Genomic DNA, 14,882 nt, shown 5'->3' with positions numbered 1-14,882 from the left:
CATAGAATTTACAGATCAGAAACAGGCCATTCAGCCCAATTGGTCTATGCCGGTGTTTATGTTCCACATGAGCCTGTACACAATATTGTTCTTGGACAAAAATATTTTAGGCACATTTTCTGCTGGTGTGGTCTTGGCGTGGAGCCTTACCCATCTGGAGCGCATGTCAGTAAATTGTGCACACTTAGCCCATGATCTTTCCATCTGGGGCCTGGAGCACACTAGGGCCTCTGGCTCTTTCCCATAGTTGGAGGAGAGATGTATAGACTGTGGCAGCACTAGAGGGTCAGAATCTCCAATGTTGATGTAATGTTTGGTAGCATGTCCTTTAGTTTTAAATGGAATCGATCATATTCTGAACTCGCAGCTTGTGATTCACTCAACATGGCTGCTGTGCCCAGATGTGCACAATCTCTTTTATGTATTTTCAAAGAGATTCTGAAAGGTATGTGCAACTATCTGTATCTTTCAAATAATGTTCAAAAGATAGTCAGAAGACTAATATAAAATGCAAAGACCTGTTCTTTTGCATCCACAACTGTGAATAGTTTTACTTTTGCTACTTCAGGCTGAACATCATCCATGGTTCATTCTAAGTAACAGGTTTGCAGTGCTGCACAGTGGCTGCATTCATGGTGTTTAACACTTGAATTTTTCAGTTCTAAATGACTTCTTGGCTGATATCGTCACACAGAGCAGGTTATAGTCAAAGAAAACAATATAGGATCAGTATTTGATCAGTTCAGAATAAATTTAGTGTACTTAACTGAAAAGAACATGAAGCTTTAAGAAGCTGGTTGTTCTGGATTCAAGTGCTCTTTTTTGCCTCAATCTCCCAATAAAATATTTTGGTAGATTCAGAGTGAGTGATTTCCAATTCTGACATTTGTTATTAAAGTTAGCAGAGATTCAAAACATGTGAGGAAGGATTTTCCTCCATGATTCTGCCCAAAATCAGGTGGGATTATGGTGGAAATGTTGGGAAAATTGGGCACTGAGGCCTAGTACCACTTCCCCGCTTTGACCTCCACGTACGTCCTGCAGCAGCGACGATTTCTCTCTCTTACCCGAGCTGGCTCCTTTTTGGTGGCAGGAATCCCACCAGGAGCCCACCGTGCATTGTAAATGACCCACAATCCAGGAAAATGGGAAGGGTTTGCCAAAATCCTGCCCTACCACTACACCACCCCAAAAAGGACAACCTAGCCCATGCTCTTTACTGCTCAACCATTTTAATTAAGTACATATGATTGTCAATCAGACAAACACCTCCAAGTCAGAAGAACCAGTCGGAGAACTTTGTGTACTTGACTATCGATAAAACACTATACCAATATAGATACAGCACTGATGCTTCATTGCGTGCCCAAAGCCTGCTGGGTGCCTGTTGTGCACAGTGCACCATAACCCACTTAAAGAGCACCTGTGGCATTGAGGGCCTATGCACCAGGCATGCACTAGTTTCATTAAGGCCTCAAAAAATTATGCAGTTGTTGACGGTTTCATAATGTACTCATAGCACCCGAATAGTGCTGCAGATGCTCAATTTCCATATGAAATTGACACTGCACGATAGGCCCATTCAGCCAAGCTGTGTCAAGCAGCTGTATATTGACCCATAAATTTTGACTACTTATTTGTTGAATTTATTGTTGCTTTCGGTGCTGAAGCTATTCAGACCTCCGTAAAACTGCAGCCCATTTTTCATCTAGGGATATTTGCCAGAGGAAATGTAATTGTGTACAGTCTAAATAGGATCTATGTGTATTCCACTGGGCATCCTCTGGACAGAAATGGGGCACAAATGCCATACATTCTGACTGTCTCAATTAGATTCTCCAACTGGTGAAAACAGATGAGACAGATTGCAGTGGATTGGAGCCCAAGGTCTCTGGAGCCACGTCAGAGTATTTATGATCAAAGCTGTGCCTGAGCTTAGGATCATGATCAAGAAGGGGCTCTGCTGCAGAAAGCCATGGAGTGACCATGCCCTCGGTGATAGTTCATAAATTCAGTCAGGCTGTCATGCAATACTGCACAGATGTGTGCTGCTTAGCACACTCTCTATTGGCCACGTGAACTACTTACCAAATGTGAGGTCTGTGATCCCTGGCCTCAGCAGCTACTGGAGCCCTCGAACTGACCCTCTGGCCACCAAGCTGTGGCTCCTGCAGGTCCACCTGCACTTCATTCATGATCTACTTCACAAAGTGCTCCCTCTTGCAACTAACTAACCTTCTCCCCATCAAAGTCCTTGCGCATTGGCTCACAAGGAATGAAGCAGGGTGAGCATCCTAAAAGAAGGGCCTTTGGAGCAATTGCTCAATTCCAGACTCAGGTGCTTCTAGTGCTGTTGGCCTAGAAATTGCGGTCAGAGACATACCTCCAGAGTACGCCTCTGATCCACAGAACATTTACAAATTTACCTCCAGGCATCCAGGCTGCGAAGAGTTGTGGTCTCGGGCCTCCAGGCGTACGGCAGTATAAAGGCCCACAGATCCCAGGGACGCAAGCGGTTCAGAAGCATCCCTGGGATCACGCAGGCCGGTCCACCAATGACAAAGCAGGATTCCATTGCAATCATTTACGAAGGGAATGGCCTAATGATATGCAATGGAATCCCCAAATAATTATACAATTTATAGAATTCTAATCATTCTAAATGTACTGAATTGTAATTTTATTCATAAATCCCTTCATTGCACCAACCTCAATAAAAATTTAATTTTTTGATAAATAATTTTAAGCATCTTAATCCAGGCCAATATTTACATAAACTCATTTATAGTGTATACGTGCATTATTTTGGATTTTTAAATGTTTTATTTAAGCCTTATAAAAACCCTTACACTGATGAAAGCAGGCCCTATGCCTGCTTTTACCAGCCGTAAGAGTTACGTGGGCAATTGCTGGACAGTTTTTGGGCAAATAGCCCAACTCTGCATCAGCAATACTCATTTTTCAGGCGGTTCGGATGATCTGTCAAGGCGTACCTTGACAGATCGCAAGTTCCGGATTGCTCATATGCGCAATCCATAAGTTGCAGGGCCTTTGAAATGGATTACGACGGCGTACTGTTAGAATACGCTGTCACGGAGCCTGCAATTTCAGGGTGATTGTGTTCATGTTCTGGCTCACTGTAGCGTCAAATGAGTCAATCATTTTTCTGGGCTGGTTCAGTGTAACAGGGCTGGAAAGGCTGTGTAACAGGATGACGTTGGCCAATACCAGACTGATTAAGGCAAAGATAAAAAAACGGCAATGCTGGAAATCTGAAATAAGCAACAAAATGCTGGAAATACACAGTAGGGCTGTTAAAGCAAGTACGTACACAGGAAACATTAACTTACCTCTTCTTTCATCTTTCATGATGCTGACAAACCAATTGTATATTTTCCGCATTTTCTGCTTTTCTGCCAAATTGACATTTCTGAAGGAATTAATATGAGATTTGATAGGTTGAGATAAAGAAGGCCACTCAGTCGATTTGCTCTCATCCCTCCAGAATACTACCCCTGCCACATTCCTATTGCAGCTTTTCAGACAGGATCACAGTTTAAAGCCTCATCCAAAGGACAGCACCTCTGACAATACAGCATTGAAGCACTACTCTAAGATGATGCACTCAGGTCCTGGTGTGGGACTTGAACCCACAGCCTTGTGATCCAGACGTGAGAGTGCTACCAACTGAGTCTAAATGACTCTTCGCTAAACTTAGTGTGGACGAGTAAAACCAAGAGAATTACCAATCTTTCTCTTGATGAAGTCACTAATTGACTTTCATTTAAAATTAAATCCAGCAACTCTGGCTCCTTCACAATAGCAAAATACTGCAGACGCTGGAATCCGAAACAAAAACAGAAAATGCTGGAAACACTTAGCAGGCCATGCAGCATTCGTGGAGAGAGAAACAGAGTTTCAGGTCTGTGACCCTTCGTCAGAACTGGAGGGTCACAGACCTGAAACAGAAACTCTGTTTCTCTCTCCACGGATGCTGCCTGGCCTGCTGAGTGTTTCCAACTCTGGCTCCTTTTTAGGTAGATATCCGAAGGGCTACATCCCAGTCTTTCCTAGAGTGGCTCTGAGAGCTGAACATTTTATATTGACTGCAGAGAATCTACAGGGGCATACAAAGTATTACACTGCACAATATTAGTGAAAGATGGAACTTGTATGAGTTTTATTTGCCCCATAGGTAGAAAGAGAGGAACTGCCACAAGAACAGCAGCTTACTGCTGAATGTTCAATAGGGGCCACCTTATGAATAATAGACTTGTTGGCAGACTCTGAAAATAGCGTACTGTCTCTCTGTACTCATGCACATTGTTTCTCCAGTATTGAAGCTTCTCCTGACAGTACCAGAGTGGTAGACAAGGGTTCTATCAAAAGCAAGATTCCCGAAGAGAAAACTAATGTGGACAAAAGATATTGGTACTGCTTTGTACAGATGTTGAAAGCTAGGTGTTGATGACCGGAGAAAGTTGCATAGATCGCAAAAGGATCGGTGCTATGCTAGTAAAACTGCAGCAGTGCAGAGCCAGGAGTGGCATCAAGAATAAAAAAATACTCGTTACCCTTTTTATACTGCCCTTCAAGATTTCTCAGATGCCTGCTAGGTGAGTCTGAAGTACTTTGGTGTCTTTTATATATTTTAACTGCTTCTTTGGATTGCTCGCCCCAATTCACAGCAGTTACAGCAGCAGTCAGTACCAGGTCAGTACCAGGTCAGAGTAACTAAAGGGCAGTGCCGGTTGGACCTAGATGTAACTGTTGTGTATGTAACCGTTTACCTTTAAGGGAACTATAGAATGTAACCGTTCGCCTTTAAGAGCACGACTCAGGGTGGCACTATTTATTGGCTCATGTATACTGTAATACCGATAGTGACCACACCAGTATATAAGGGTTGGAATACGTTAACTAGGGCAGAATTCGCCCAGACCTCTGAATAGTAAAGACCTGTTTTGTTTGTACTTCTAAAGTCTCTGAAGTTATTTACTGCACAACCTACAGACTTTACAGTGGCGACGAGTCCGATCGTACCCTGCGGCAAGACTAACCAGTAGCAGAGAGCTTCAAAAAGAAAACACGAGGCTCCGTCTACTAAAAGTATAGTACTTACTGGAAGCTGGAAGATTAACAGCAAAGCTGCGGCAGCAACAGGCACAGATTACCCTGCTACCACATCTTGAGCGAGCCAATCAGCCTAAAACAAGGCGGCCGAAGAGACTGTGAGTAGTTAAAACAAAAACAAAAAAAACGGGGTAGAAGTAATTGGAGGAGAAGGGCAAAGCATTCGGGTCCAACGGCGTCGGGTGACAGCCGGACCGCGGGCAATGTGAGAAGCCGTGCAGCAACCGCCGCCACGAAGCGCTGAGCCTGCGAGTAGGCGCGGGAGTGTCAGAGCCGAGAGCCGCGCGAGCGGGGGAGCCAGAGCCGAGCGGGAGGCGTTGCAAGCCAGCGATCGCATCTCCAGATAAGGGCCGAGAGCCGCGAGAGCGATCGGATCTATAGATAAGGGCCGCACTCGGGCTGACAGACGGCGTCGGGGGACCGGGTGAAGACCGCCAAGCGCGGGAAAACCGCCATTGAAGTGGGCGGGGAGAGCGAGAAGCGCGGGAAAGCCGCCATTTTTCGGGAAAAACCGCTGAAGAAGAAGGAAGAAGCGGGAAACCGCCATCTTGGAAATTATTAAGAATTTCAGAAAAGTAATAAGTAAAGAAATACTTGTGTTGTTCTCGAGAAGAGAAGATGCCTAAACGAGGTAATATCACCAAATGCTATCGTTGTGGGAAGTCAACACACGACCAAAAGCAATGCTGGGGTAAAAACCAGGAATGCTGGAAATGTGGCAAGATCGGGCACATAGCTAAAGTGTGCCGGTCAGGAACGACGTGCAACAATAATGAGTCCTCACAAAAATGGGACAGAAAGGTACATGACGCAAATAGGAAGAGTCTGAAGGAACAGAAGTCGGACACACACGCCAAAGGCAGAGGACTGGACGGTCTAAGAATTCACAACGTGAGCAATGAAGCCGACCGTCAAACTATTTGGATAACGCTACCGATTGAAAAGGTCCCAGTAAAAATGGAAGTAGACACCGGATCGGCGTTGACGGTCATGAATAAGCATGATTATCAAAAGTTTTTCAAGCATATTCCACTACGGGATGCGGATCTGATACTGAAGACATACACGGGGCAAAAAGTATTCCCCATCGGGAAGATAGAGGTCAAGGTGAAATACAAAGATAAAGTTCACCACCGGTTGGAGCTGTATGTGTTGTCTGAGGGAGGCCCACCACTTCTGGGACGGGAGTGGATCCGGAAAATAAAGATGGATTGGCATGCACTAAACACCATGACGGTGGAGCCCGAAAAAGAGGACGTCAAACCTGAACGGTTGGCCAGAATATTAGACGAAGCTAAAGAGGTATTCCAGCAAGGACTGGGAAAGCTACGAGGTATTAAAGCAAAGGTCAAGATTGCAGAACATGCAAGCCCAAAGTTTTGTAAGGCCAGGTCGGTACCGTATGCAATACGACCAGCAGTGGAGGCAGAACTAGAAGAACTTGAACGATCAGGGGTTCTGTCAAAAGTAGACCACAGTGAGTGGGCCACGGCCATTGTACCCGTCATGAAATCCTCACCAAGTAGTAAGCCAGGGGGACCGGGGAAGGTCCGTATCTGCGGGGATTTCAAGATCACAGTGAACCCGGTGCTTCAGTCGGTACAATACCCGCTGCCAAGGATTGAAGATATTTTCGCTTCGTTGGCTGGAGGAAAACACTTCACGAAGATAGACCTAGCTCAGGCATATTTACAGATGGAGGTTGAGGAAGAGTCACGCCAATACCTAACTATCAATACCCACAGAGGGTTGTACCGTTATAACAGACTGGTCTTTGGAGTGGCTTCGGCACCAGCAATTTGGCAGAGGGCCATGGAACAGGTGTTACAAGGAATTCCAAGCACGCAGTGCTATTTGGATGATATCCTAATCACGGGAATGGATGAAGAGGAACACCTCACGAATTTGAAACTGGTACTCACCAGGTTAAAGGAGTATGGCCTTAGGGTTAACCGCAATAAGTGTGAGTTTTTCCAAAAACGAATCTCATACTGCGGTCATATCATTGACCGCGAGGGACTACATAAATCACCGGAGAAGATAGAAGCAGTCGTGAAGGCTCCCGCTCCAGGGAACGTGTCACAGTTACGATCATTCTTGGGGTTAATCAATTACTACCACAAGTTCCTACCAAATTTGTCCACGGTGTTGCATCCACTGAATGAGCTGTTGCGAAAGGAGACACCATGGAAGTGGAGTGAGGAGTGCAAAAAGGCTTTTCGCAGAAGCAAGGAGTTGATTACCTCTGAAGAAGTGTTGGCTCATTTCAACCCAGCATTACCCCTTCGGCTGGCGTGTGATGCTTCACCGTACGGAATTGGAGCAGTACTTTCGCACAGGCTACCAAATGGCTCGGAAAGGCCAGTGGCTTTTGCGTCCCGATCTTTGACACCCGCGGAGCGAAATTATGCCCAGATAGACAGGGAGGCCCTCAGTCTTGTGTGGGGCGTGAAGAAATTCAACCATTACTTGCAATGTAAGAGGTTCACATTGCTGACAGACCACCAGCCGTTGGTGTCCATATTTAACCCGAACAAGGCCGTGTCCAACATGACAGCACAAAGGCTACAAAGATGGTCAGTCTTACTTGGGGCACACCAGTATGATATTGAATACAAACGGTCCAAGCAACATGGAAACGCTGATGGGCTATCACGCTTACCATTGCCAATGGTAGAAGAAGCGAGGACAGTAGACCCAGTAGAGTTGTTCCACTCATCAATAGTGGAGTGTTTGCCGATCACGAACTCAATGATCGAAAATGAGACAAGGAATGACCCGACTCTTTCACGAGTCTATGACTTAACGGTGGAGGGATGGCCAGCGCAGTGCGAACCAACACTGCAAGCATTCGCACAGAGGAAAGCACAACTGTCTGTGTGTCGAGGAACCCTGATGTGTGGGTCTAGAGTGGTGATTCCACCCAAACTCCAAAAGAAAATACTCAAGGAGCTGCACGAAGGACACCTGGGGGGCGTAAAGATGAAGAACCTAGCTAGGGCGTTTGTGTGGTGGCCAGGCATCGATGGGGACATAGAGGAGATAACGAAGAATTGCCTAGGATGTCAGAGGGTTCAGAACGCGCCACCACAGGCTCCTCTGCACCCATGGGAGTGGCCCTCATCTCCCTGGCAAAGAGTACACATCGACTTTGCGGGGCCTTTCATGGACTCGATGTTCTTAATAGCGGTAGATGCCCACTCCAAGTGGCCGGAAGTAATTAAGATGACCACCACCACGACGGAAAAAACCATTACGGTGCTAAGGACAATGTTTGCGCGGAATGGTCTGCCAGAACAGGTCTGTTCCGATAATGGGCCGCAATTTGTGTCTGAGGAATTTAAGAAATTTCTAAAAAGCAATGGGGTTAAACATTACACATCAGCCCCATACCATCCCGCCTCCAATGGACTGGCTGAAAGATTTGTCCAGACCTTCAAGAAGGCCATAAAGGCCATGAGTAATGAAGACATAAGTTTACAGCATAAGGTGGATAGCTTTTTGTTGGCCTATCGAAATGCAACACATGCGGTCACGAATCAAACTCCCGCAATGATGTTTTACAATAGACGCCTAAGATGCCGGCTGGATTTGCTCAAACCAAACGTAAGAAGGGACGTAGAGAACCGGCAATTCCAGGGCATGAATGAAAGGGCCACCAGATCTTTCCAGATGGGGCAACAAGTTTTGGCCCGGGACTACCGTACGGAGAAATGGCAGCCTGGAACTATTAAAAAAAGGCTAGGACCGTTGATGTACACGGTGGACATTGGGGACAAGGTAATAAGGCGCCACGTTGACCAGATCATAGGGTCCGCCACAAATGAACAGTCGACTTCACCACCTTACCCGAGTAATGTTGAAACTGAAGTACCCAGAACACCTACTTCTGATCTAGTAATACTAGAATCAGATAAACCTGACACTGTTGTTCCAGCTGAATCGACTTTACCAGAGACACCTACTGGACCGCTGGGAATGACGACACCACTGCGGCGTTATCCGGACAGAATCCGGAAACCTCCACAGAGACTGAACCTGTAAACTGTTTCCACTAAGAGTATGTTGCAACTGTTCCTACGGAGACTGAATCTGTGATCTGTTTTGACATGAAGTTATATATGTTATTATGTTATGTTAAACATGAAGTTATATGACGTTGACTCCATCGAGAGTATATCTGCAAACTGTCTATATAAGTTGAAGATTGTATGTTTAATGGGATTCTGTAAGTAATAAGCTAGAAAGGGAGGAGTGTTGTGTATGTAACCGTTTACCTTTAAGGGAACTATAGAATGTAACCGTTCGCCTTTAAGAGCACGACTCAGGGTGGCACTATTTATTGGCTCATGTATACTGTAATACCGATAGTGACCACACCAGTATATAAGGGTTGGAATACGTTAACTAGGGCAGAATTCGCCCAGACCTCTGAATAGTAAAGACCTGTTTTGTTTGTACTTCTAAAGTCTCTGAAGTTATTTACTGCACAACCTACAGACTTTCCAGTAACTGCAGCCTTTTTTTGTCCATTTTTATTAGAACATCCACTGTAACCATTTCAGACAATCCTAGTGTGTGCATAATAAAAGGAATTCTTGAACTTGCCACTCGTAACTGCTGTGAACTGTTGGGAAGAGTGGTAATAATCTCCGGCATGTGCAAAAGGGTCAGGAACATTGCTGCTGATAATTGGCGTTCAGGATCACAGTCCTGAACTTATTTTGGCAAGTTATGACAGACATTTTGTGGGAAATATAAATGTTCTTTAGAGTTTGTGAAAAACAAAAAGAAATTATTTTGTGAATAACCAAGGAGCAACAACCCAAAACTGGTGGACTATGATGGGAGTGTTATTAAAACTGATAAAATAAGCAGAGAAGCTAACAGATGAACAGATGAGTCACACATTAGTGGAGGCTTTATGTTCAAAAGTTGACACTATGAAAAGATTAACGGTAGCCCCAGGAGCGCAGTCAGGCCCAATATAGTGTGAGAGTGATCATGTCGAGACATCTCCCACATTACAATGTCATCAGGTCACCCAAGCCTTAAAGGGAGGTTGAGTGAACTATAGAAGAAACATTATTATGTTGTATCACATTGTGTCATGAATGTTATGTCAAAATTCCACAGCAAATAGTGTTATTGGTGATCTAGCAACAATCCTAGTACAATTCTATTAATATATATTACATATCATATCATGATACTATGTGCTATTCTGCCACTGCAGATCAAGGTTAAATCATGAAAACAGAAAAAAAATCCATATCGACTGATAATGTCACAAACTGCATAGCAACAATTTGCACCAGCGGATTCTTTTATTCACTCATTCAAACTTCCAGATCACTTCTCACCACAATATTGAGATTTCTCCTGTGTCTGGCTCCTTCTTGTCCCACCACTGACATTCCATTTTTTATTAAAATTAATGAACCGAGGAATATATGTCCCAAATAAATGTCCCTATATTTCTTGACATGTGGATGTTAAATTTGTTTGAAAAGGATCATCCAACTCAAAGGTGAAGTGTGGATGTGGTTTGAATTTTGACTTCATACTCCTCTCCATGGCACCCAATACAGGTAGACTATCCTTTATCCGAACTTCCGAAAACCGAAAACCTCTAAAAACCGAAAGTTTTTTCGTTCAGCGTAAGTCGTGCGCACGACATGACCAGAGTGGCGCACGACTTACGCTGAGCAGGGCAGAGGGTCACAGAGTTCCCTCCTGGGTAGGAGATTGCAGGCCGAGCCGGGCAGTGTGAAGGAGGTACCGGGAGAGTGAACCCAACAATACAGCGGCCGGTCCGATAGCTGCAGCAGCCCGTCCGATATTCTTTTCTCCCCCCGACCCGACCTGACCCGACCCGCGGCCCGTCCAATATTCTTTTCTCCCCCCCCCCACCCGACCCGACCCGACCTGACCCCCGACCCGTCCGATATTCTTTTCTCCCGACCCGACCCGAACCGCGGCCCGTCCGATATTCTTTTCTCCCTCCTGACCCCCCCCGACCTCCTCGGAGCACCCCCCCCCCCGGACCCCCCCCCCCGACACCACCCGACCCCAGACCCCCACCCGACCCCGGACCCCCCCCCCGACCCCGACCTGAACCGCGGCCCGTCCGATATTCTTTTCTCCCTCCTGACCCCCCCCGACCTCCTCGGAGCCCCCCCCCCGGACCCCCCCCCCCCGACACCACCCGACCCCAGACCCCCACCCGACCCCGGACCCCCCCCCCGACCCCGACCTGAACCGCGGCCCGTCCAATATTCTTTTCTCCACCCCCCCCACCCGACCTGATTTGCGGGCCAGCTTAGTAGGAGTCAGCCGATATCCGGCTTTCCAGCGAAGCAGGAAGGGGAATGAGACACGGAACAGTCGCAAGAGGTAGCCTGAACTTTTAAAATTTATATTAAATACAAATTTCCCAGTCTTATAATAATACCTTCTGAAATCCAAAAAATTCCGAAAACCAAAACTCAGCTGGTCCCAAGGCTTTCGGATAAGGGATAGTGTACCTGTAGTACTTTTTGATGTAGAAAATACTGTTAATAGGTAAAAAAAATAAAGAACTTGCATATATGTAGCACCCTTCATGTCCTCACAAAACACATCACAGACAATAAATTACTTTTCAAGAGTAGTCACTATTGATATGTAAGCAAATGCAGCAGCTAATTTGTGCACAGTAAGATCCCATAAATGTCAGTGGGATGAATGACCAGATAATTAATCTGTTTTATTGGTGTTGGCTGAGGGATGGATGTTGACCATTATACCAGCAGAATTCCCTGCTGTTCTTTGAAAAAGTGCCGTGAGTTCTTTGACATCCACTTGAGTAGGCAGACGTATCATCTGAAAGACGACATTTCTGACAATGCAGGAATCTTCAATATTGCACTGAAGTGTCAAACTAGTTTATGTGCTCAGATTCCTGAGTAGTGCTTGACCTCAAGCTACTGATGCAGAGGAAAGATTGCTACCAAATGAGCCAGCTGTTTGTAGAAACTTGCTGTGCACGAGCTGGCTGCTTTGTTTGCACACATAAAAATAGTGGCTCTACTTCAAAAGTAATTAATTGGCCGTGAAGTTCTTTGGGACGTCTTGAGGATATGAAAGGCGTCATATGAAGGCAGGTTCTGCCTTTAGCCTTGGCTTAAACCCACAAATACATTTTCATGCTGCCACAGCATAATGCATCACAGCATTGATTCAATGAATCAAAAATAAAGCATTGCAGATTTATTGAATCATTCACACTACATTCCTTTTGTCTCCTCCATTGTTTCAGCAGTCAAGATCAGGATTCACACAAGCAGTTGACTGAACAGATAATCTGCCGACTGGTAGCGGCACGTCTATTGTTCCTGCTGGCACGATCAATCATTGGAAAAACAGCTCAACCAAAAGTTGAACAGTTTGATTGGCAATACTAAAGCAATTCTATTTAAAATAATGAGTGTGATTAAAAATAGTCTGTGGGACTAATACAATTTGTGAATATTGTGAGTTATTTAAGTGTGAGAATAAAGCATTTAATAGTATATTCCTGTTGGATATGGTGTTCTTCAAAATGTGCTAATATTGTTTCCATACTTAGTAATCAGATTTTTTTTTGTTTGAGTATTTCCAATCTCACCTGCAGCAATTGTGATATCTACCCCTTGTTGCATGGTTATCGGAGCTAACAAGAGAAATATGCTCTTTGACAATATTAGTGTAAGATACCAATATAAAGACATCAGATCAGTAGCAAGCTGTTTCATTTGAAAATTATTGCAAAACTAACATTGTATAAAATGTTTTTGTTGCAGGGTGACCGAGGGCCACCAGGGCCACAAGGATCTATTGGTGATCCAGGCATTGGAACAGTAGGACCCAAGGTAACTGAAGTTGGCCCTGAAAATTGCATATCCTTTATATTTCATTTAAGTTTTACTTCTCAAAACCATCTCTGGTGATGCATTTTGAATTATAGGGGTAGATTTTAACCCCCAGCAGGTTTTGGGTGGGCGGGGAGCAGGGTGAGTGCAAAACGCACTCACAGACCTAAGTTTCAGGGGTAACTCCCGCGCCTCATCTGCATGCTGCCGATCAGTTGCCTCCTCCCCCCGCCCCAAAACAGCAGAAAGCGGCAGCTTGCTGGTGGGCGGGCGTGGAAGTTGGGCTGGCAGCAAAGGAAGGCTCAGCTGCAAGCAAATAAGTCATGGGGAGGGGATTTCGGGAGTGTCTCATGGGAGGGGAGGGTGAGGAGTCCAGGGCAGGGGAGGCCGCAACATTCCTTGTGCTACCCCAGGCCCTACAAAAGAATTTTTTAACCCTTTTTTTCCACCTGGCGTACTGGTTTTCCCGCTCAGGCCTGGGTTAAAATACGATCGGGGTTCCATTGACATCATGGGACTCTGATTTGTATTAATTCAAGAGGCACCCATTGAGCCTGGCGGACACCTCATCCACTGCTAAATTAATAGTGTTAGGGGGAGAAATGAGACACCTTAGCGCCTCCCGTTAGCACCTCCAGTGGGTGCTAACAGGGCGCTACCGGCTCTGTGACCGGGCACGGCGATAGTACCAATGCCTGCAAAATTGAAATGGAGGTTTGCGGCAGCAGTAACCACTAACGCCATGCTCTCTTGCGGCCGGAGATCGTGACGTCATCCGGGTGCGCAGCGCCCCGGCTCAGAAGTTCACTCTCGCCCCCTGCCTGAGTGCCTGCCGTTAGCAACAACAGATAGAGGAGGCAGAATGCAGTTGGATGAGCGCTGGAGGAGCGCTATATAAAGGCGTCAACTTCTGGGCTTTTTTTAATCGACAAAGAATGTTGCTTTGTCAGCTTGACAAAAGCAAACAGGTGTTTTGAGCAATTTGAGTGTTCTCAACTTGAAGGAGTATTCTGACTGAGAAAAATTTATCACTTTCATTTGGGTTACATTTGCTAGTGCAACATTTCCATCATTTAATGGGGGCTGTACTGGCACTGGACCTCGCCCTCCAGCATCACCGTCGGAGGCAGCGGAGGCAGAGAGAAAGATTTCAAAATGTGGCCAGAGGGAGGCGGGCCAACAGGGCCTTTAACAGGAGGCCTTACCCTCCAAGGGTATTTCGGCAGCATTTCTCCTACTTCAATCTCACTGAGGAGCAGTGTCTTAGAAGGCTCTGCTTCACCAAGGACGTAGTCACAGAGCTCTGCCACCTCCTGCAGCCAGACCTCGAACCTCACATCAGGAGCACCACGTCTCTCTCAATGGCAGTCAACAATCCACAATTTCTATGCCATTGGATCCTTACCGTGTGCAACAGGAGACATATCTAGCATATTGCAGTTCGCTGTCCATTGCTGCATCTGTGAGGTCACAGATGCTCTCTACAGAAGGAGAAGGGATTACATTTCCTTCCCCATGACTAGAGAGAAGCAGCACGAGAGTGCATGTTGCTTTGCCAGGATAGTGGGCTTCCCCATGGTGCAGGGTGCCATTGACTGCACCCACGTCGTTTTGCGGGCACCTCATAATAATCCTGAGGTATTCCGTAACCGCAAAGGCTACCATTCACTTAATGTGCAGTTGGTGTATGACCACACACAGCACATGCTCACCGTCAATGCCCGCTATCCTGGTGGCAGCCACGATGCATTCATCCTGCGGCAAACCGGTGCGCCAGCACTCTTCCAGCCACCAAATCAAGCTAGCGGATGGCTGCTAGGTGACAAGGGCTATCTGCTCTCCACCTGGCTCATGACT

General features: G+C 46.0%; 1 protein-coding gene across 1 annotated transcript in view; it reads left to right on the top strand.

The window, feature by feature from the left end:
* Positions 1-14,882, top strand: part of LOC147117386 (uncharacterized) — a 441,284-nt gene that overhangs the window by 311,825 nt on the left and 114,577 nt on the right. The window contains exon 22 of the mRNA XM_085988353.1: positions 12,957-13,025. Coding sequence (XP_085844479.1) covers positions 12,957-13,025 — 69 coding nt within the window. The remainder of the gene's footprint in view (positions 1-12,956; positions 13,026-14,882) is intronic.

The sequence above is a fragment of the Somniosus microcephalus genome, chromosome 5 (assembly GCF_052327205.1).
Source record: "Somniosus microcephalus isolate GS21.2 chromosome 5, FLI_Smic_1.0, whole genome shotgun sequence".
Lineage (NCBI taxonomy): Eukaryota > Metazoa > Chordata > Chondrichthyes > Squaliformes > Somniosidae > Somniosus > Somniosus microcephalus.
The sequence above is the reverse complement of the archived record's forward strand: the minus strand, read 5'-3'. Positions and strand labels throughout refer to the sequence as shown.